The 20,586-nt window shown below is 39.3% G+C and overlaps 1 protein-coding gene across 2 annotated transcripts; it reads left to right on the top strand.

The window, feature by feature from the left end:
- Positions 1-201: 201 nt before the first annotated feature.
- On the top strand, positions 202-13,303 carry Tceanc (transcription elongation factor A N-terminal and central domain containing). 2 transcript variants are annotated; one of them, XM_058572575.1, is made up of 4 exons: positions 202-369; positions 2,298-2,410; positions 2,808-2,934; positions 9,100-13,303. In XM_058572575.1, exon 4 carries the CDS (start codon positions 9,108-9,110, stop codon positions 10,164-10,166), a length of 1,059 nt encoding a protein of 352 aa, XP_058428558.1. In that variant the 5' UTR covers positions 202-369; positions 2,298-2,410; positions 2,808-2,934; positions 9,100-9,107; the 3' UTR covers positions 10,167-13,303. The 2 variants fall into 2 exon arrangements, with proteins under 2 accessions (XP_058428558.1, XP_046280194.1); XM_046424238.2 differs by lacking the exon at positions 2,298-2,410.
- Positions 13,304-20,586: the final 7,283 nt, after the last annotated feature.

Raw genomic sequence — 20,586 nt, 5'->3', positions numbered from 1 at the left:
ACCCGACAGCCAAGTTAGTTTCAATTCAAGCCCTGGCGTGTGCTGGCTCCTCCCTCAGAGAACCGCGGAAGGTCAGCCCACAGCCACAAACCGCTCCGCGCAGGCGCCATTTCCCCAGCACGCACGCGCTAGGTCCCACGCCCGCGTTCTCCGGTCCGTGGACTTAGATTGGTTGAGCTTCTGTCATACAGTCCTGGGAACCGGATGTTCTCTCTGGACGCGGAAGCGCTGAGGACTCCGGGGCTGCGCCTGAGCTTTTCACTGGCCTACGCTTCGGGAACGCCCCCGCGTCTGCCCTTCAGCAAGGCGAGCCTTTTCCAGCGGAATGCCGCCATGCTCGCGGAGGCTCTCCGGTGCGCCTCAGGCTGGGTAGGCCCTGTCCTGCACCCTCCCCTCCAGCTGAGGTCGCCCGGGTGGGCGGAACCTTCGGGGCCGCGTCTGCTCTTGTGCCGACTGTCAGGCCATTCACTTTGGGATGTTTAGCTGCAGGCTTTGCTTGAGTGCTCGACCCCACCCACCGGAACCCTGGTTCTTGGACTGGTCCCTTCCCCCTCGTTACTCCTTTATTAGAAATTTTCATTATGGAAAAGAGTCCTAGTGTAGCGTCGCGTTGGCTGTTCAGAAAATGCAACACCCCTGCCAACATTTGGTATCGTTTTCCTTCGGTTGAGGGAGGGGCTCCTCTTGAAGCTGGAGAGTTGTATATGGGTTTAGGGCTAGAAAGTTAAATTTTCTCTTTAGGTCTGAAAAAAAAAAATCTGAAAACTTAACCAGATCTAAGTTACTGTTGATTGTTACCAGCTCTCGGAAATTTTCATTGTGAGCTTTCATCTGGTACTTCTCAGGGTTTAGGCAATTTTAGTGTAGATATGGGCACCTTGCCCATATGTAATATTAATATTTACAAGCTTTTATATGCATTCACTCAACAAATATTTAGGGCCCATTCTTGCTGGCACCATAAAAAATTATTTTGGGTGTGTATTCAGAAGCTAGAGGCGCAGGTGTATATGTAAGCATTATTCATATTAGCATATGTTCTAGAATTGGCTGTCCAATAGGTAGATACTAGTTAAGATAAGGCTTGAGAACTTGCAGTGATGAGTCAGAATTGAGATGTACTGTAAGTTTAAAATGGCAAATTTGGGGGAATTCTTTTTAATTAAAGTACCCCAAATTTGTTTATATCTATATATTGGAAAATATTGGGGTAGTTGAGAGTGTAACTCAGTTCCTGGTTCAATCCCCAGCACCACATTTTAAAAGAACAGAAAAAGAAACAAAATATTTTCTATACATTGGGCTAAATAAAATGTATTATAATTGATTTCACCTAATTTTATTTAAAAATTTGTTTAATTTGATATTCAGAATTGAATCCAGGGGGCGCTCAACTACTGAGCTACATCCCCAGCCATCCTTTTTTGTTTGTTTGCTGGTTTGTTTGAGACAGGGTCTCACTAGGTTGCTTACAGCCTTGTTAACTCACTGAGGCTGGCTTGGAACCTGCTGTGCTCCTGCCTCAGCCTCCCAAGCTGCTGGAATTACACCCATAAACCCCCATGCCTAGCCCCAGACCTTTTATTTTTTATTTTGAGACAGGGTCTTGCTAAGTTGCAGAGGCTTCAACTTGCAGTCCCCCTGCCTTAGCCTCCTGAGTCACTGGAATTATAGGTATGGGTCACTGCATGCAGCTAGAAAATTTTAAATTATATTTGTGGCTTGAATTATATTTTTATGGGACAGCACTTCTCTAGAAAGGAGTTAACAGACTAGGGCCTGTGGCTAAATCCAATCTGCCTACTTTTGTAAACAAGTCATATCAGAACCAAGTCATGCCCATGCATATGTGTATTTCTGTGTCAACTCTTCCTGCTACAAGAGTAGTAGAGTTGAGGAGTCTACACAGTGTAAGGCCTGCAGAATATAAAATATGTGTCTGACTTTTGCTCTGGAACAATACATGGTATGGTAGATATAAAACTTTTAATTGTAGACCCACAGGCATAATTCTAAGCACTTTATAAAAACCATCTAATTTAATTCTCATATTAATCTTAGAATATTGGATTTCCCCCTTTTGTAGATGAAGAAACCGAGACACAAGATGACCAAGAAACTTAGTCATCTTGCTCAACACCCCTCACTTCTGGAAACTATACTTTTTTGACCCTCCAAATCCAAAAGACTTGCTTCTCAGACCCATTTGATTAGCTCACAATGGTTTCTTTGGGGGTTTTGTTTTGTTTTGCTTTGTGCTTGTGTGGATTTTTTTCTTTCTTTCCTTTTTTTACTAGGGATTGAACCCAGGGGTGCTTTGCCATTGAGCTACATCCCCAGCTAAATTGCTGAGGCTGGCCTCAAACTTGCAATCCTCCTGCCTTTCCCTTCTGAGTCATTGGGATTACAGGTGTGTGCCAACATGCTCCACTCTTTGTTGTTGTTTTTGTTTTTAAATTAGAATTTCTTGAATGATTTTTGAACTAGAATTGAGATGGCCTTTGTCTCCCAGGGAAGAAGCTGAGGAGCACTGGGCTTAGGTACAGTGAGTACAAGCAAGTTGGTTTGCAGTGAAAAGAAATGAAGCTCACAAGCAGAGAAGAGAGAGGGCATCCTGGATGCTTGCTTTTCACTTGTTTAACAAAACAAAATATTTCTCGAGTAATAGTAAGCACTGGGCAGGTATTTATAGGTAAATAAAACAGATCTAGTTCTTATGGTCTTGTGGGGAAGGCAGACAGAAAAATGGTTTTTTAAATGTAGTAATCACTATGAAAAAACACTGCAATTATTTGATGTTTTAACAGGTTTTCTCACTTGCAAGATGGAGATAAACTGTATTTGAATATCAGGCTTATTGTGCCGATTGAGATGACATGAATTTGCATGGCACATAGAATTGCTCAGTAAATGTACATTGTCTTCTGTTAAAAGGTAAGTGAGGAAGTGAATATCAAGCATTGTGTACATCATAACGCTTACAACATTATAATCACCTGTTGTAGTTGGTAAATGTTCTCAGGTGATTTGTACACAGTAGTGTTTTCAGTATTTTCTGATTTAATAGGACTCATCTAGCAAAATCTGAAGTCAGAGAGGTACTGTGCATTGGTCCAGGAGCAGCTATCTTTGGGGTTAATGGCAGTCCTACTGCTGTTGGTGGGGGGAGGGGAATGATGTAGGGGAAGGAATGAGGTTGTGTCTGTGTATGGTTTAAATTAAAACCAGCTGGAGAACTGAACAAATAAATATCTAGGCCCTAAGCTCAGAGACTCTAATTCATTCTGTCTGGGTTAAGGCCCTGGCATTGTTTTAGTTTTCATTGTTTAATTTCCCCATATGATTCTAATATACAATCAGGACTGAGAACCACTTGTGGTAAGAAAGAGGCCAGGCTCAGGGAGCTGCTGGAGCCAGGGCCCATAGCTGTGAAATGGGCAGTACCCATCTCTGGTTTGAGAGTAGTCAAGAGGGAGGCCCGGAGTGTCTCTTTTCATCATCTTGCCCTTAAGTATGTTGGGTGACATCTTGAGAGCAGAGGAGAACCTCTGGAGAGCTGTAAACAGGAAAATGAAGGAATATCTTTCTGAGTTCTGTACTAGAGGATGATCCCTCTAACAAAGTGCCATGAATCAAGAGTAAATTGCATCTGTCCAGATGATAGAGAACCCAAATGGAGTTTGGTATCCATCCTTCTGTGTTGCTTCTAGTGGCCTGTATCTGTCCTTATGGACTCACTACACATAATTGGCCAGTTTCTTGTCAATGTCTTGTCTCCGCACACTTCTAGATTTTCCATATGTTCAGAAAGGTGACTAGTAAGAGGACAGGCCTACATTGCCCACAAGGTGACCAATATTTGACTCAGGTCAGAGTTCCCAAAGGGGAGTTTGACCACAATCAGGGTTTCAGTGGTATGAAAGTAGTTGTTTGCTTTGCCAGCAAAATGTTTTTACCACTTATATAAATCTACAGAAGTTAATGCATTCATGTGTATAAAACCAAACAATTCTCTGCTCTTCATTTCAGTCCTTTTGTTTGCTACTATGAACATGAGTGTACAACTATCTCTTCAACTCCCTGCTTTTGATTCTTTTGAGTATGTGCCCAGAAGTGGAATTGCTGGAGCATATGGCAATTCTGTTTTATTTATTTTTTTTTTTTTGTACTGGGGATTAAATCCAGGGGTGTTTAACCACTGAGCCACAAACCCAGCTCATTTTTATGTTTTATTTTGAGGCAGGGCCTCACTAAGTTTCTGAAGATGTTCTTGAATGTGCAATCCTCCTGCCTTAGCCTCTCGAATCACTGGGATTATAGGTGTATGACACTGCACCTGGCCTGTTTTTAATTTTTAAAGAAACTCCCATACTGGTGCTGGGGCTGTAACTCAGTGGTAGAGCGCTTGCCTTGCATGTGTGAGGCCCTGGGTTCAATCCCCCACACCACATGAAAATAAATAAATAAAAATGAAGATTTGTGTCCATCTACAACTAAAAAAATTTTAAAAAAGAAACTCCCATACTATTTTCCCATTATTCTCCCTATTTTTGTTTTTGATGGAACCAGGAATTGGGATTTAATCCAGGGGTACAGTACCCTAAGCTACATCCCCAGATCTTTTAAATTTTTTAATTTGAGACAGGGCCTTGCTAAATTGCCAAGACTGGCCTCAAACAGGAATTGGGATTTAATCCAGGGGTACAGTACCCTAAGCTACATCCCCAGATCTTTTAAATTTTTTAATTTGAGACAGGGCCTTGCTAAATTGCCAAGACTGGCCTCAAACAGGAATTGGGATTTAATCCAGGGGTACAGTACCCTAAGCTACATCCCCAGATCTTTTAAATTTTTTAATTTGAGACAGGGCCTTGCTAAATTGCCAAGACTGGCCTCAAACTGGTGATCCTTCTGCCTTAACCTTAGGATACATTAGGATACAGTTGTGCACAAGTAGGCATGGCTCACCTTTGTATTTTTAATAGCATTTCAATGCTGTCAAACTTTCTATTCTCCCTATGAGACAATCACATGGGTTAAAGCATTTATTGCCCCAGGACTTCATAATATGGAAAGCAATGGGGCACACAACTTGAGTTTCCATAAAAAAAAAAAAGTAAGGTATGTGTCCATTTTATTTCTACTTAGTTCACTCAACAAAATTTATTATGTGTTAGATGCTGAGCCTAAAGAGATGGTCTCTGTACTGAAAGAATTGACAGCATAGTATGGAAGGAAACCACATACTCAAAAGAATCAAAAGCAGGGAGTTGAAGAGATAGTTGTACACTCATGTTCATAGTAGCAAACAAAAGGACTGAAATGAAGAGCAGAGAATTGTTTGGTTTTATACACACGAATGCATTAACTTTTGTGGATTTATACAAGTGGTAAAAACATTTTGCTGGCAAAGCTAAAACTGCTTTCATACCACTGAAATCCTGATTGTGGTGAAATTCCCCTTTGGGAACTCTGATCTGAGTCAAATATTGCTCACCTTGTGGGCAACGTAGGCCTGTCTCTTTCTTACTAGCCACCTTTCTGAACATCTGGAAAATCTAGAAGTGTGCTGAGAATACAAGCAGAATGGATATTTCTCTTTGTGAAGGAACTTTCTAACAAGTGGGGCAGGGTTCAGGTGTGTTGAGCAGCTTGAAGCCTTACTACTGTGACTCAACTGCTTAACTTCCTCAAGATCTAAAGCACACAAGCCAAGAGAAGTGTTCAGCAATTGAGGGTGTGTATTTGCTATTTCTCTGTGCTATACCTATTCTCTGTTTATTGAGCCTTTGATTCTTAGGAAGATCTCTGTTACTGGTTTCAGTCTTGAAAAGTTGATTTTTTTTTTAAAGGAAAAAAGAATTGTCTTTGAGTATTAGTTCTAAGTAATTAGGAAAATTGTTTTAAGATCCTAAATTGATGGCCCACTGAGTGACTTAAACTGACTCTAAGGAATAACAACAGCTGGGGATTTAGCTCAGTTGGTCAGTTGGTGCTTGCCTTGCATGCACAAGGCCATGGGTTCAACCCCCAGGACCACAAAAAAAAAAAAAAAAAACCAATGAGAACAACAACAAAAAAGACCCAGTGCCCAGGTTTTCTACCTTGCTGCTCTCTCTCTTGTGGTAAAATTGGCAAGATTCAGACTTTGGGTCATCTGTGAGTTGGGAAACACCAGTGGAAACTTACCTCTTCATATTGGGGGACAAAGCTTAAGGGAATATAGAACTGTTTACAATTCAGTGATCAACTTCTGAGGAAACTGTGAGCCCTCATCTGAATGCAAAGCCACAGATGATGCAGCCACTTTATTTTTTATTTTGAGACAGGGTCTCACTGAGTTGTTTAGGGTCTCATTAAGTTGCTGAGGTTGGCCTTGAACTTGTGATCCTTCTGCCTCAGCCTCCTGAGTCCCTAGGATTACAGGCATGTGCTACCACCATGCCCAGCCAATACAACCACTTTTAAGAGATAATCTTCTCCTACTTAAAGAAAGATGGAAGTTGACTGATTGACTTCCCATGTCATTTTTCAGTAGGTATATATCTTACATGTATATAGGTTATTGTGAAATAATACTAGAGTAGGAACTTTTCTGATTATGAAAACAACACATGCTTATCACAGAAGATACAGAAAAGAATAAATGCATAAAAATCACCTAAAATCTGACCACTCACAAAATGTCACTCTTTAAAATTTTGTGTATCCCTTTTCTTTCTTTTTATATGTAATTTTTACATAAAATTTAGATCTGACTATTTTTTGATAACAGATTTATTTAGGTATAATTCATATACTGTATTGTTCACCTAATGAAAGTGTATATAGCTCAGTGCTTCTTGGTATATTCAGTTATAGAAACCATTGCCACAGTCAACTTTAGAAGATTTTTGCTACCCACCCTGCAGGGAAAACCCATTGCCCATTAGCAACCACTCCCCTTTCTCTTTTACTCGACTACCCTTCTGCCCCAGTCCCACCTAGCTAATCTATTTTATGTCTCTCTAGATTTGCTTATTTTGGACATTTCATATAAATTAATATGTGGATTTTTGGTCTGGCTTCTATCACTTAGCCTAATGTCCTCAAGGTTGATTTCATATTGTAGCATGAATCTGTGCTTTAATGCTTTTTATGACAAAAAATTCTGTAATATGGATGTACTGCATTTTATTTATTCATGCATGAGTTGATGGGCATTTAGGGTTTTCCCATCTTTAATACTTATTCATTATTATGAATAATGCTGTTGTGACCATTTTGATACAATTTTTGTGTGCATGGACATTTTCATTTCTCTTGGGTAGATCTGCTGGATCATAATGTACCTCAGTGTTTAATCATTTGTCTATTTAGTTATACATCCTGATTTTTTTCACCTAATATTATATGACTATTTCCCCATGTCGTTAAGTATTCTCTATAAGTATGATTTTAAATGGTTACGTTATTGTGTCATCATGTCCTGTACATTTTTAAACATTCTCCTATTTAGGGGAAAAATATAGAAGTAGAATTACTGACTAAAAGGGTACTTATCAGATGGTTTCTAGAAAGATTGCATGAATTCTTTCTGGAATCACTTCCGTGTTCTTATCCTGTGTTTGTTCAGTGATAATTGATTAATGTAAAATCAAGTCCATGGACTTTTGAAAAGAAAAGGTCCCTGCCATCAAAATGCTAGTGCTCACATTTAAACCAGATGGAAAAAATATAGATCTGAGGTTTTTTTGTAAACAAGGTAATGTATGTTATGTGGAGGGGAAAATAGACTACTTAGATACAGTGAACATTTGCCTGCCCAGGACAAGGTTCACACAGACATAATCATGTAGCAACTTTTTATATTTTAAAAGTTTTTTTTTAAAAGTTAATGAGGGGCTGGGGTTGTGGCTCAGTGGTAGAGCACTCACCTAGCACATGCGAGCTCTGGGTTCGATCCTCAGCACCACATAAAAATAAATAAATAAAATAAAGGTATTGTGTCCAACTACAACTAAAAAAAATTTTTAAAAAAAGTTAATGAGACCAGCCAGGCACAGTGGCACATGCCTGTAATCCTAGTGATTCAGGAGGCTGAGATGGGAGAATCATGAGTTCAAAGCCAGCCTCAGCAACTCAGCAAAGCCCTGAGCAAGTTAGCGAGACCCTGTCTCAAATAAATAAAAAGGGCATGGCTCAATGGTTGAGTGCCCCTGGGTTCAATCCCAATGCAAAAAAAAAAAAAGTTAATGAGATCAAATTTGGTGGGGACTAGTTAGTCCAAAGTCATAAATCATCTGAATCACTACCCTGTTGTTCAAAAGACTCAGATATCAATACTGCTATCTGTTGATTTTTGGTGTCCACCAGATCTAGTTCTGGCCGCCTCCCAGCCTGCACTATCTCATGGTTTCTTTAGGTTGCTCAAGATATTAGCATCCCACTTTTATTTGTTTCTTATTCTTTTATATTCAGAAAAGTAGTATCACTTTAAAGAATATAAAGTCAGGGGCTGGGGTTGTGGCTCAGTGGTAGAGTGCTTGCCTGGCATGCATGAGGCACTGGGTTCAATCCTCAGCACCACATAAAAGTAAAATAAAGATATTGTGTCCACCTAGAACTAAAAAAAATAAATATTAAAAAAGATAAAATAAACAAGTATTTCAGTTATATTGCTGAATATGAGGGAAAAAATGGTTCATCGTTGCTTAGCATTACCATGTTGATGCTGACATGGTGTGATGTCTTCCCCAACACGATCATCAAATTCTACCCAAATGAATTGACTAATCTTTATTTTAATAAAAAGATATTGATTAGTATGATTGGAGGTGGAAAAGGTTACAGCAGATCCTCTAGCGATCCATTTTTAATGTTACACTGAAATGCTTCCATGCCATTTTTTTCCCGTCAACTACTGAGATTCAAACTCTGGAAACTAAACCACTCCACGTTGCAGATTCCATTTTCTAAAATGTCACAGCCATTTATATTACATTATTCCTTCAGAAAACATTGCATACATAACTGGCAGAAAGTACAATTTCACTGTCCAGGAGTTTCGACTAGCAAAGGCAAGCTTAAGAAACTGAAACCTCTTTTTTTTCTTTGCAGCTGCAAATATGTCTGACAAAAACCAGACAGCTGCCAGAGCTTCTTTTATTGAGCAACTGATGTCGAAAAGAAATTTTGAGGATCTTGGCAACCACCTTACTGAACTAGAAATGATTTATGTGACTAAGGAGCATCTCCAGGAGACAGATGTGGTCAGAGCTGTGTACAGAGTCCTCAAAAACTGCCCCTCCATGGCTTTGAGAAAGAAAGCTAAGGGTTTGCTGTTAAAGTGGAAAGCTCTTTATAAGGATACTCATTTGAAACCAAGGGACAGCCCTAAATTATTCCCTTCAGGTAGTAATAAAGGAGAAAATGCAGGACTTTCTCATGACCTAAGTCAGGATGAAATCCTGGGTGCCTGCAGTTCTAATCCCCTGCTATCCTCCCAAGATGTTGCAAACCACACTGACATGGTGGTGACTGAAAATAGCACTATTCAGATGGAACCTAAAGAAGAGCATTCGGGGAGCAGTGACCCTGAGTCCGCTGGCAAGAGATCAAGTGAGTTGCAGGATTCTACAATGTCCTTGAGAACTAAATGCACAGAACTTCTTCTTGCAGCTTTAACTAGTTCTTCCACAGAGCAGCCAAAAGCTGATTTGTGGCAAAACTTGGCAAGAGAAATTGAAGAGCACATTTTTACCCTTTATTCAAGGAACATCAAAAAATATAAAGCTTGTATCAGAAGCAAAGTGGCCAATTTGAAGAATCCCAGAAACTCTCACTTACAACAAAACTTGCTCTCTGGAACTATGTCTGCAAAAGAATTTGCTGGAATGACCGTCATGGAGATGGCAAGCAAGGAACTGAAGCAGTTGAGAGCTTCCTACACGAAATCTTGTATCCAGGAACATTACCTTCCCCAAGTGATCGATGGCACACAGACAAATAAAATAAAATGCAGGCGCTGTGAGAAATACAATTGCAAGGTTACTGTAATTACCAGAGGAACACTTTTTCTTCCAAGTTGGGTGAGGAATTCAAACCCAGATGAACAAATGATGACCTACGTAATTTGTAATGAATGTGGGGAGCAGTGGTATCATAACAAGTGGGTGTGCTTGTAATTATAAATGAATGTTTCCTTAACAACAGATATCCCAAGGGATACCTTTTATTTGTATAGCCCTTTCGTGCTCTTTTTAAAATCTTGTGCATAGCATTCTTAAAACAGTACTAAGAAGGAGGAAAAGTTATTTGCTGAAGCACATGCCACCATCACTAAAAGTCATCTTTTAGGGAGAGAGAGTGGATGACTATTGCTTTGTACTTCGTGGCTATTTAGTACCTTACTGTATTCAGACTGGGATTAAGAGCAGGTCTGCATAACCTAGAAGCCTGTCAGAAATGCAGACTTATTTTTGCAGGGTCCTCAGGAACCTTGAGAAGTGCTGCCTTAGCCATAGGCCTGTGGTTCTCAGCAGTGGCTGCATATTAGAATCTCCTGGGGGAGCTCTGAATCCCACTAATACTGAGACCCAGCCTAGAACAATTCAGTCTGAACCTATGGGATAGGACACTGGTTTCAACATTGCTTCTGTCATTCTTCAAGTTATTTTAAGATGCAGTCAGAATTAAGAACTATTCACAAAAAGGCTCTTGTTTGATCCTCTTTATAGTTGTAATAAATGAGTGTTCTTCTGGAGACTTTACAGATGAGGAAACAGGTCCACAGAGCTGCAGTGACTTGCCCAGGCTAAACGACTATAAATATCTCAGTTCACGCTGATTCTAGATTTATACACACACACACACACACACACACACACACGGGATTAAACTTAGGGGCACTTAACCACTGAGCCATATCCCCAACACTTTTTGTTTTTATTTTTATTTTTAATTGCTGAGGCTGGCCTCAAACTTGCAGTCCTTCTGCCTCAGTCTCCCAAGCCACTGGAATTACAAGTGTGCACCACCACACCCAGTTGGTCCTAGATTCTTATCTTCCAAATCTTGTCTGATGGATATTTTTGTATGTGAACAAGCATAAGGGCTTTTTGTGAATATTGTTTCTAGCACAATTCTTTGTTTGTAAATTAATTTATAATGTGAACCAGGGCAGCAAAGGACAAATAATTTTCCCAAGGTACACTGCATGCTGAGAAGGATCACATGAAATAAACTCATAAGTGGGATGACTTCTGGCCTATTTAGGGCATTTCTGAAATTTTAAAAAAAAAGAGAGAAAGAAAAGGAAAAAGGAAATCCACAGTCTGAGATGAGCTCAATCCACAGTCTGAGAAATGTGTTCCTGTCGATGGGGGCTAAGTGAATAGTGTCTTTAGGTGCTAACCTTGGCTGACTAGGGCTTCATTCTTTTCCTCTTTCTTTTCTCATTTCACGGTTCTCCCTTGGGCCTTGAAAATTACCCTATAAATCATCCTGTGATTGGAATTTGGTTTAGAGTCCTCTTGCTTAGTTGAAGGAGCTATTTATTCTTTTCTTTGCACAAATTCTCCATAAACTCTTTGACATTTAGTTTCTGATATTAGGGATCTTCATGTTCTCAAAGGCAGGTGTGTTAGGTCTAAAGCCCAAATTCTGCTTCAGTAAAAATGGCATTAATCTGCCAGAGGGAGTCCATTGCTTCAACCTTCAAATCTACCAGTATTTATTTATCTAAATTTATTTTACTAAATTGAAGAAGAAATTACTTCTTTAAGGCCTTTGCAATCAGTGCTTGACTAATTTGTATAATTGTTTAAACACAAGCCTATGTGATTATAACTGATATTTGTCTTTAAAAATCATAGTATGTTATTGTTTTTATAGTTTTACAAAGGTTACTTCCAGGTTGTCTACAGATGTACATATTTTCACTTTATCACCAGTTCTTTTCTCTTAACTCTCCATTATTCCATTGCTGAAGTCTGAAGGCCTCTCTGTATGTACAATTTACCTCCTTACTGCAGTTTTCCCAAAAGGTGCATAAAACTAAAATACATTTGTGTTTTCAAATGGTTTTGAAGACATCAGCTTGAGGCCATCAAGTATGGATTTTATTTTGATATCTTTTCTCTCTGTGGCTTCTTGGGGCTGCTTACTGTGATACAACATGTCAGTCCTCTAAACAGTAACTTGCAAAGTCATCTAAAACTTAAGAGTTTCACAAAGTGTGGTTTCATATGACTTGGAATGATCTTAAAAATTCTTCAGTGGTTATGAAAGAGCACACACAGCACATGAAAACCAAGTTTGATTAGTTCAAGTCAGTGTTGGTGTTTTGGTTTTGTGTGTGTGTGGTTTTTATTTATGTTGGAATTTTACAAACTAGCAGACAAATAAAATCACTTGAAATGGAAAATCCCTGACTCTTTGACGTAAAAATTTTGCAGTCTTCCTCATTTCATATCAACTTTGTCAGTGAGTTTTGCAACTAGAGAGAGCAAAATAGTAATATGGGCTTTTTTTTCTTTTGGCCAATGAAACAGCCTCACATTTTCTAAGTATGGATAATAATTTTTTCACATACCATGTCTTATCTCCTAAAAAGAAAGAGTTTTGTTTAATATTCCTAGTGAGGTAAAGACTCTAATTCAAAATCATGCTTATAGGAACAGCAAGTGCAAAGGCCCCAAGATAGGATGGTGCCCGATATAGTCAAAGGACAGCACTAGTTCACAGCAGCTGAGGTGCAGTAAGCAAGAGGAAGAAGGATGAGAAAGTCAGAGAGGCCACAGAATTCATGAGGTCCCTTGTTAGGCCATGATAAGGACTTTGGATTTTGTTTTAAAGCATGATGGGCAGTCACTGAACATATGAAGTTTGTAGTGATGAGATTCAAGTGCCCTTTGGGAAAGATCACTACAGTTGCTATGTTAAATGGGAAGGGAAGTAAGGATGGATGTAGGAACACCATTTGCAGTGGTCCACATATCATATAACTGGCTTCAAATAAAAGTACAGAAAAGACTGGTCTCCCTACATCCTTAGAGTTAACAAAGCCCTTGGCAATTTTGTAAATGGGTATTTCATAAAAACCCCCATTTGAAAATCCCCTACCTATGGACCATAATAATAAACACATAACTGTGGAAACTCGGCATGACACAAGTATATCCTGTACCCTAGTTGCCAGGCATAGGCCTAACCATCAGTTGTTATACCTGAATGTAGGAGGTTTTTTGATGGTTTTTTCCTCTCATCGCTCTCCCTTGTCCTTTGTCCATGTTACTTTTTTAAAATAAAGAGTTGGATACAATGGCGGCTCTGTCTCTTCCCTGAGCACTTCCTGTGATGAGAGGCTCCTTTCATTCCCTATTACCATTTCTAAATGCTAGGCAGGAAGCCTGCAGCTGGCAGGGCTCCACTGCCTTTGCAAGGGCTGGGCCTTCCATCTCTCAGTTTAGATTGCTTTGTTATTTATAACTTCAGTAAATGCAAAATATTTTACTAAAATAAGTATTTTTTAGCTCTCAGAAGTACTTACTGTAAGTACTTAGATTATAGAAATCACCTTCTTGCTTTCAAAAAGCCCCATAATCAGATGGAAGAACTGATGACAGCCTCACATAATCCCATTTGCATTATTATTTAAAATTAGGTTTCCCAAGATGTTACTAAACATTGTCAGAAATACTGTGCAGTAACAATTGCACTTTATTCTCTCAGGTGCCAGCTCTCCTGACACAGGAAACCTTGAACCTCTTTGTAGTGTCCGTGCAGTTTTTCTGGTTTTCTGCAAAGTGAGTGACTGTTAAAATACCTAAATTTTAAAACTTGAGAACATGTAGCTTTGTGTGTGTGGTACTAGGGATTGAATCCAGGGGTGCTCAACCACCGAGTTACATCCCCAGCCCTTTTATATTTTTTGAGTTGGGGTTTTGCTAAATTGCTGAGCCTTAAACTTGCAATCCTCCTGCCTCAGCCTACTGAGCCACTGAGATTACAAGTGTATGCCACCATGCCAGTGAGAATATGTAGCACTTGGGGGCGGGGCTACCAGGGATTGAACTCAAGGACACTCCACCACTGAGCCACATCCCCAGCCCTATTTTATGTTTTATTTAGAGACAGGGTCTCACTGAGTTGTTTAGGGCTCACTAATTTGCTGGGCCAGCTTTTGAACTCCCAGTCCTCCTGCCTCAATCTCCTGAGCCAGTGAGATTACAGGTATGCGCCACTGGACCCAGCTGAGAATATGTAGCTTTTTAAGGGACATTTACATAATTTATATTTTTGTGAATTTGAAGAATATAAAATTGTAATTTGAAATACCATTTTCTGTAAAAACACAGAGCTATCTATATGACCTAGGAATAACAATTCTAACAAACTAGCCAAGCAATCTTGCATTCTTTATTAAATTATCGTAAGTGCCCTACGGGATGGACAGTCAAAAATAGGATTAAAATAATTTGTTGGATGTATTCCTGCTTTCTTTCAAAATGTCAATGAGAAATGAATAGGAATAGGTTCCAAGCAGTCATTAATCTTTTTCATGTGATGACACGTTTTTTAAAAAATCTAAACCAGCCATGGAAAAGTCAGAGAAAGAATTAAGAAGCAAGATATCATTCATTCAAAAACTTCATTTGTTATTTTTGGAATATATTGACTTTTTAAAAGTATGTAAACATAGAAATAGATAGCTCCCCAGTAGCTGCTTTTAAGTTACCTGAAAAGTATCATAATTCACTAAATTCACCTCTGTGGACTGAAACAAAAAATTAAGAAATTTCCATGAGTGCCAGTGAGGCTCTGAGTCATCTGGCTGGGTTCCACCTGGTGTGCCTCTCTGTGAATGATGGAAGACACAAAGCTCCAAAACAGTTTCAGTTTTCCTTCCCCAGCCACAACATGGCCAGGCACTTGTCCAATCAATCAGTGTCCCACACAGCTCTTACCCATGGCAGGTGAACTCAAGGGTACCTCAGCTGAGAAAAGCTAAAGGCAAGCCTACCAATATCTTAACAGCAAAAGACACAATGGACTGTGATTTCTTTTTTGGGGGGTGGGCGGGTACTGGGATTGAACTCAGGGGCACTCAAACACTGAGACACATCCCACCCTGTTTTGTATTTTATTTACAGACAGGGTCTTACTGAGTTGCTTAGTATTTTTGCTGAGGCTGGCTTTGAACTCGTGATCCTCCTGCCTTAGCCTTCCGAGCCGCTGGGATTACAGGCATGCACTACCCTGACTGGCTTGGGCTGTGATTTCAAAGTACTGTTGGCATATATGAGTCCACCAGGCTAGCTTGTCTTTTCAGTCTGATGATTTCTAGTTTTGTAGTTTTGTTTTCATTCAACACATGGATTTTTGCCCCTCAGCTTTGCGATATCTCATACATTGCTGAGCAGAATGTTCTAGACATTTTACTGGACATCTATACTATTTAAAAGTGAGACAGTGGTTAAAGTGTTCAGGGTTTTAGGGGGGAAGGTGATAAGAATATGCTAAAATTGATTGTGATCAATGGGTTCATCAAGGTTGATCAGTGGGTACTAAGTTGCAGTTAGATTGCAGTAAAAAGTTCTAGGGTACTATGACTATTGAGTGATTGTATACTGCATATCTCAAAAAGTTAGAAGAAAATATTTTGAATGTTTTTGACATAAAGAATTAATAAATGTTTGAGGAGATAGATATGTTTAACCTGGTTATATAATATATAGATGTATTGAAACATCACATGGTACCCCATTAATATATACAATTTTTGTGTTTTTATATGTCAGTGCTTAGCATGCTCAAGGCCCTGGGTTCAATCCCCTGTACCAAAAATAAATTAATACATTTAATTAAATAACAAATTTAAAAAAAAAAAGATTGTGATGGATGCACAGGTCTGTGAATAGGCTAAACACCATTGAATTGTACACTTTAAATAGGTGAATTATTACAAAAATTTATTTATTTATTTATTTATTTATTTATTATTTGGTGCTGGGGATTGAACCCAGGGCCTTGTGCTTGCAGACAAACACTCTACCAACTGAGCTATATCCCCAGCTCCATTACCAAAAATTTTAAAAATAAATCGCTGAATCATATGATATATGAATTGAATTTTAATAACCTGTTACCAGAAAATCAGTTGAATTGAGAAAAGAAATTGAAGACAGGGTCCCTATTGGGTATGTATCTCATTGACTCCTTCTGAGTTTTGAGTGTCCCAATTTATTCTTACATGTAATGGAGAAATAATGGCAGTCTTCCTCAAAAGGGACTTTTGGGAAGCACAACAGCCAGATCACTGACAGGTAAAAAGCGGAAGCTCTCAGGGCAATTTCCTGGGCCTCATCATTTGTGTTTCTGCATGGAAGGTCCTCCTGCTTGCCACAGCTCATGGTGCTATGAGGGCATCCAAAGTCATTGTTCCTTCTGTTTCCTCTCTGCTTTTTAAGCCAGAGATTGGAACTGAACTACCAATGCTATTAAGTCCCTGGAAAATGGAAAATCCATTAGAATCCATCCTGAGCAGTTGCCATCTATGTTCCTAGTTAGATCTGTACTCAGCGAAGAAACTTATAATTTAACTGCAGATGAAATCAGCCATACACTCTCGTTCCTCATAGTGAGGCCCTTGGATCACTGGCACTATTATCACCAAGGAGCAAATACAGAAACATTGGCTCCAACCCAGACCTACTCAATCTGAATATAACATTTTCACCAAGTCCTCAGTGACTCCTGTGCATGTTAACATTTGTGAAACATTTTCCAGTCTGCAGCAGCTGGGCATATAAATTCTGCCTTCCTGCTTCTACATTTGGATGAATTGCTCCAGGTTCTAGCTAACACTGCTCTCTGTATTTGTCTAGGTCGCCAACTACCTCCACCATTCATGTTGCTAAATTCAGGGGATGATTCTTAGCTTTGAAACCCATCAGCAGCATTTGGCATACCCACTTCCTTCTTGAGAACACTTCTCTCGTGGTTTGCAGTAGGTTCCACACTCCCTGGTTTTCCCTCTCACTGGCTGCTCCATCTCAGTATTATTTGCTGGTTCCTCTTTACTTTCCTGACATTTAACTTTGGAGTGTCCCGATTTTAGTCCATGGACTCATTCTAGATCTGCCTCCTCTTTGGTGATCTTATCTAGTTTCATGATAAATAAAAGCAGATGTCACAAAAGCCTATACATGGGCTGGTGTTACAGCTCAGTGGTATAGCCTTTGCCTAGCATGTATGAAGCCCTGGGTTTGATCCCCAGCACCACAAAACAGAAATGAAAACAAAAGCCCCCATATGACTCCATTTCTATGATATATTCAGAATAAGCAAACACATAGAGAAAGAAAATAGATTCGTGATTACTTGGGGCTAGTGTTGGGAAAGGGGATCGCTACAGGTGGGCACAAGGGATCCTTTTGTGGTAATGGAAATGTTCTAAAATTGAATTGTGGTGATGGCTAGACAACTTTGCAAATTTGTTTAAAAATCATTGAATTTCATTTAACAAGTAAATTTTATTGTGTGTAAATTATACCTTAATAACACTGTTTAAAAATATCCATGGGGTATAGTTCAGTGGAAGAACATGTTTAGCATGCATGAGGCCCTGAATTTGATCCTCAGCAATACATGTGCACAAGCACCACACAAACACATACACACACACATTCCAGAATCCAACCATATATTATGTTCTCTGCCACCATGCTGGTTCTAAGCTAGCATCATCCCCACCTGTAGGGCCAGTTGTCACCTGGATGACTAATCACCATACATACAACCTGGTAAGAGGTTGTCTGACTTCCATTCTTATCCTTTTTTTTTTTTTTTTTGTACCAGGGATTGAACTCAGGGGCACTCAACCACTGAGCCACCACACCCCCAGCCCTATTTTGGATTTTATTTCGAGACAGGGTCTCACTGAGTTGCTAAGTGTATCACCATTGCTGAGGCTGGCTTTGAACTCGAGATCCTCCTGCCTCAGCCTCCCAAAATACTGGGATTACAGGCATGTGGCACTGTGCCTGGTCCATTCTTATCCCTCAAGTATATTTCCAGCACAATAGCCAAAGTGATCCTGGGACATATGCAAAGCAGGTCATATCACTTCTGTACTCAATCTCTGTTTTGGCTTTCATCTCCAAGAAAAAGTGATGGATTATACAGTGGCCTTAAAAACCCTCGCTAATCTGTCCCTTGAGACTTTTCAAAGCTCCTTGCTCACTACTTCTCTCCTTACTATGGACTGGACTTAGTCACACTGGCTTCCTTGCTGCCTTTTGGCAATGCCAGGTACACTCCTGCCACAGGGTGTTGGCACTTCCTGTTGCTTCTGCCTGGAATATTCTTACTACAGATTTCTAATTTACTTTCTCAAGCCCCGGTTCAGATGTTACCTTGGGAAATGAGGCTTTCCCAAGCTATTCTCTACATTCCCTAACACCTTTTCTGATTTTTTTCCAAGAGCTTATTCACTATTTCAACACAGTGTCTTGGTTTTTATTTTATTCTCTATCTCCTTCCACTAAATCAGAAATTTCATGGGATCAGAGATTTTTGTCTCTTTGGTTCACAGCATATCCCCAATCCCTAGCATGGTTCTGAGATATATAGAAAACCTTCAAAAATGTGCTTTTTAATCATTTAAATATATTTATTACCTTATGCTTTGAATATGGTACTTGCTGCTCTGTCCCTGTGTCTTATTTTTTTTAATGGATGTTTCTTTATCTTCCTCTCTTCCTCCCCCTAATCTTCCCCTCTCTAGTCTGAGGAAACAGTATTATCTTTCTTCCCCATCCTAGGCAGAGTTACCAGTCCTTGAGCACACAGCCACCACAGGAACAAGGTAATTCAGTAATTCAGACTTGGAACGGTGCCAGAAGATCTAAGAAATACCTGTCTCCAAAATTAATAAGTGAACTACAACTCCAGACAGGGAACACCTGGAATTTAGCCTTTGAATCACCTCTTTAAAAAAAAAAAAACCCTGTTCCCTCTGATGGTCAGAATCACAGTCTCTGGGACAAGAGTTCTATGTGTTTCTCCTTTGTTACCAAAGCAATAAAACTTCTTTTTCCTTTTTCTTAAAAAATATTTATTATTAATTAAGTTCTTAAAAATTTTTAGTGCATTGCAGTTATATATAGTAGTGAGGTTCATTTTGTTCTATTCATAAATGCATATAACATAGTTTTGTCCATTTTAATCCCCAGTGCTATCCCCTTTCCTCCCTCTCTCCCCCATTCTTCCTCTATTCTATTGGTCTTCCTTCTATTTATTTATGTTTTAGTCGGTGCATTATATTCATAAATAAACTTGAAATGCATTGTGATATAGTCATAATGCACATGGCATAATTTGGTCCACTTTATTCCTCAGCCTTCCCCTTTGCCTCCCCTCCTTCCTCACCCTTGGTCCCTGCTTCTACTCTACTGCTCTCCCTTCTAGTTTCACAAGTTCCCCCTTTTACTATTCCTTTTATCTAACTTCCACATAGGAAAGAAAATATTTGACCCTTGACTTTCTGAGTCTGGCTTATTTCATTCAGCATGACGTTCTCCAGCTCCATGTATTTACCAGCAAATGCCATAATTGCCATCATTTTCATAATACCATACTTTCTTTCATTCTTTATGGCTAAGTAGAACCATAAGTAAAACAAAATGAGTATATAGACCATATTTTCTTTATCCATTCTTCTTTTGGTGGGCACCTAGGCTGGTTCCACAGCTCAAATATTGTGGGTTCTGCTGCTATAAACATTGGTATGCATTTATCACTACAGTATGCTGATTTTAGCTCTTTTGGATAAATACCAGGGAGTGGGATAGATGGATCATATGGTGGTTCCATTCCTAACCTTTTGAGAAATTTCCATATTGCTTTCCAAAGTAGTTATACTAATTTGCAGTCCCACTAAAAACATATAAATATAACTTTTCCTCTACATCCTCACTAGCAATTATTCTTATTTGTAGTCTTGATGATTGCCATTCTAACTGGGATGAAATGAAATCTCATTGTAGTTTTGATTTGTATCTTTCTGATTGCTCAGGATGTTTAACTTTTAAAAATATATTTGCCAGTCATTTATCTTTCTTCTTTTGAGAAATGTCTCTCTAGATATTTCACCCCTTTGAGTAGGTTATTAGTTTTTTGATGTTAAGTTTTTTCAGTTCTTTATATAGTCTGGTTATTAATCCCCTCTTGGAGGAGTAGCTGGCAAAGACTTTTTTCCCATTCTGTAGGCTTTCTCTTCAGTTTCTTATAATTATTTCCTTTGCTTTGCAGAAACTTTCAAATTTAATGAGATCACACTTATTTATTGATTCTTGGTTTTATTTCTGAGCTTTTGGAGTATTATTAAGGAAGTCATGTTAGGCATGGTGGCCCACACCTATAATTCCAGCAGCTCAGGAAATTGAGGCAGGAGGATCATGAGTTCAAAACCAGCCTCAGCAATGGCAAGGCACTAAGCAACTCAGTGAGACCCTGTCTCTAAATAAAATACAAAATAGGGCTGGGGATGTGGATCAGTGGGCAAATGCCCCAGAGTTCAATCCCTGGTACCTGCTCCAAAAA

This window comes from Marmota monax, unplaced genomic scaffold (genome assembly GCF_021218885.2).
Source record: "Marmota monax isolate L192 unplaced genomic scaffold, Marmota_monax_Labrador192_F-V1.1 WCK01_AAM20220418_F8-fsc00089, whole genome shotgun sequence".
Taxonomy (NCBI): domain Eukaryota; kingdom Metazoa; phylum Chordata; class Mammalia; order Rodentia; family Sciuridae; genus Marmota; species Marmota monax.
This window is presented reverse-complemented; position numbering and strand designations above follow the sequence as displayed.